At 46.6% G+C, this 2,500-nt stretch overlaps 3 protein-coding genes across 7 annotated transcripts in view; 1 reads left to right on the top strand and 2 right to left on the bottom strand.

Moving 5' to 3' along the window:
- LOC126577485 (fatty acyl-CoA reductase wat-like) overlaps positions 1–516 on the top strand; it is a 17,534-nt gene extending 17,018 nt beyond the window's left edge. For all 4 annotated transcript variants that reach the window (XM_050239148.1, XM_050239149.1, XM_050239147.1 and 1 more), the window contains exon 10: positions 1–516. This exon is cut by the window's left edge and continues 535 nt beyond it. The gene's annotated coding sequence lies outside the window, so the exon portion shown is untranslated.
- Positions 517–689: 173 nt separating this feature from the next.
- Positions 690–1,472, bottom strand: LOC126575110 (transmembrane protein 14 homolog). Its single transcript, XM_050235653.1, has 2 exons — positions 1,240–1,472; positions 690–1,167 (listed from the first exon to the last, which is right to left on the bottom strand). The coding sequence occupies exons 1-2, from the start codon at positions 1,313–1,315 to the stop codon at positions 905–907; spliced, it is 339 nt and encodes a 112-aa protein (XP_050091610.1). The 5' UTR covers positions 1,316–1,472; the 3' UTR covers positions 690–904.
- A 454-nt stretch (positions 1,473–1,926) lies between these two features.
- LOC126575960 (protein rhomboid-like) overlaps positions 1,927–2,500 on the bottom strand; it is a 1,840-nt gene continuing 1,266 nt past the window's right edge. For both annotated transcript variants that reach the window (XM_050236977.1, XM_050236976.1), the window contains exon 6: positions 1,927–2,500. This exon is cut by the window's right edge and continues 61 nt beyond it. In XM_050236977.1, coding sequence (XP_050092934.1) covers positions 2,268–2,500 — 233 coding nt within the window. In that variant the 3' untranslated portion in view covers positions 1,927–2,267.

Here is a 2,500-nt window from a genome sequence, read left to right on the forward strand (position 1 = left end):
ATCTCTCCTGTTGGCACGGTAGATGAGACACCGTGTCCTTCGAAGCTGCGCGGTAAGCGAGTCCATCGACAGTAACTTCATCGTATCGAGTAGGCTGCGGGGTTTGCAAATCGATTTAACGTACATCCGACCACACACAACCACACACAGCATCGCATCTAACGCAAATGGGAAGGAGGGTTCGCGTCGCTTACCAATAGTTTTCGATCGATTTTTATCATTAGCGCCCACCAGGCTAGCTGCTAACCGACATAGGAATAGGGTGTGGTGGGTTGCCGCCGCCACCGCGGAGTGTGCAAAGTGCACTCCGCCGAGCGAGCGAGCAAACAGAAGCCAAGGGTTACTCGATGTTAAGTGTACTCGTTTGTTGTTAGGGGAGGAAGATCTAGTAAGCGGCGCGGCACAGACACGGTAAAGAGAGGGTGAGCGCCGGAACCGGTGATAGCGTTTTAAGCAAAACTGTGTTGCGGATCAAGTGGATTTAATAAAGTGCGTGAGAATGATCAGGAAACTCAACACTATTCTCTTTTGTTTCTCTGTTGTTTTTCGTGACTTATCCTAATCTCGTAGGGATGTCGAAAGTAGCACAACAAGCTGCATGGTTTCCGGTCGATCGATCGACAGTCTTCATGTCCTTCCTTGTGGTACGCCGATTACTTCCGTTGGAGTCGAAATAAAAATCCATTGGCTACAAACAGCAAATAAGTTGCATTTATTGTTATCGTAACCACCACCAGCTCACCAGCGTCCGTCCTGGTCCGTTAACGCATTCGTCCGCTAAACGATATTGCCTAATTAACCTTTGACCTCGGTGCTGAGACGGACCTTCGTCGCCGCGAGTTCGTTGCATAAATGCGCATTCCAGACCACCGTCGGGCGCAGGATAACCGGTCGCCGATTGACCTTACTCGTTCTTGGCCCCGATCATCGGCAGGTAGCGGTTGTGATAGATCAGTCCCCGGGCGAGCATTGCACAAGACAGCACACAGATCAGACCCGGCGGCATGAACTTGCCGGACCGTGCCCACCGGGAACCCATCATACCGGCCAACACTAGTGCGGTGCCGATCTGGAGCAGTGGCCTCGGTGGCTCGTTGGACGACAGGAACGCACCGTAACCGAGCAGGGCACCGAAGGTCAGACCGGCCGCCAGCGAGGGTACGGAACCTGAAAATGTGAGGTCAATAAATTGCACAACCTTCCGGCCAGCCGGCCGGCTGGCGCGGCGCGTGGTCTTACCTGCTTTGGCGTAACCAACGATGCCACCGGCGGCCACGGTGGCGGCGTAAGCAAATCCAAGAATATCCGCCGGCATTTTGAGGTCCGATTTGATGTAGACAAGATAAACAACTGATAAAAAACGCAACGCTAACCGATGGTGCACGTAACAATTAACTTTCTTATCGTGAGGTTGCCGGAATGTACTCTTTTTTTTCAAACTTTTTTTTGTACTTTTTTGTGTGAATTGTGAAATGTGGGCGAACAACAAAACATTGCCCCACAAAGCCATATCCTTAACAATGAAATCCGGAAACGCCCGAACAAAATGACCTTTTTTGGGGTGCCATGCGTGCAGAGGCAATAGGCGGGAATGTACAATAGACACCTTTTTATGGTCTATTTCAAGCGGCGCGCATCTTTTATGCGCCTTTTTATGCTCATATGATTTTTTTCGATTTTCCAAAAGACAAACGATGACCTTTTTCGTATTTTTCAGTCAATTCATGCCGCTTTATGTGCCGTGAAGTGTTAATTTTATTATTAACAGGATTACAATGTATCCTTCCAATATGCCTAGTTCCGATATTTATAAGATTACTATGAAATGGCGAGGGCTGCAAATCAGAAGTAATCATTTATTTACTCTGTATCCGGAAGATATACTCAATCTTCAGCAGAAATCATTTATTGTGAACCCTTAAACGCTAGTAAAAAGTGTAAAAATACACAAAAAGTTTCTTATTTCTTCAAATACTGTAAAAACACTAGGCCATATTGTAAAAACACTAGGCCAAAACGCGCCATTTTAAGCATAAACATTTGAAAAGGAAACTGTCTGGAAGTTTGTTCAATCATTAAGTAAATAGGCTTAAAAATTCGTTAAAAAGTGATCTCGAAAGGCCCTTGTTTGAAGCATTTGCAGCTGGCATGGGTATGCTATTCAATCTTGTTAAAGTCTTTCGGAATGTCTGATATCTTTGAACATTGATTGCGGCCTCATCGCGAAATTGATTTGGTGTATATCGATATCACATATCGAACAAATGTTATTTGAAGTGATCAGGGTTCAAAAAGTGAGTCATTATTCCCGCACCCATGAGCATGAAGTAGATCGTTACGGCACACCACCAGAGCTTGCGTTCCCATGGTACCACCTTCAGGTTGCGTAGCACTCCAATGCCCACAAAGAATCCGGCCAGTGCCCCGCTGGCATGTGCTACGTAACCAACTTTGTTAAAAGGATCGTGAATGCTGTTATAGATAGAGGTTCCTAGATCCG

This window comes from Anopheles aquasalis, chromosome 3, assembly GCF_943734665.1.
Source record: "Anopheles aquasalis chromosome 3, idAnoAquaMG_Q_19, whole genome shotgun sequence".
NCBI lineage: Eukaryota > Metazoa > Arthropoda > Insecta > Diptera > Culicidae > Anopheles > Anopheles aquasalis.

What these genes read in the sequence shown, in the direction of transcription:
- LOC126575110 (XM_050235653.1), bottom strand. Translation starts at nt 1,315, where the DNA reads ATGCCGGCGGATATTCTTGGATTTGCTTACGCCGCCACCGTGGCCGCC. An exon ending in CGTTGGTTACGCCAAAGCAG is followed by an intron (nt 1,168 to 1,239) that starts GTAAGACCACGC and finishes TCACATTTTCAG; the next exon opens with GTTCCGTACCCTCGCTGGCG.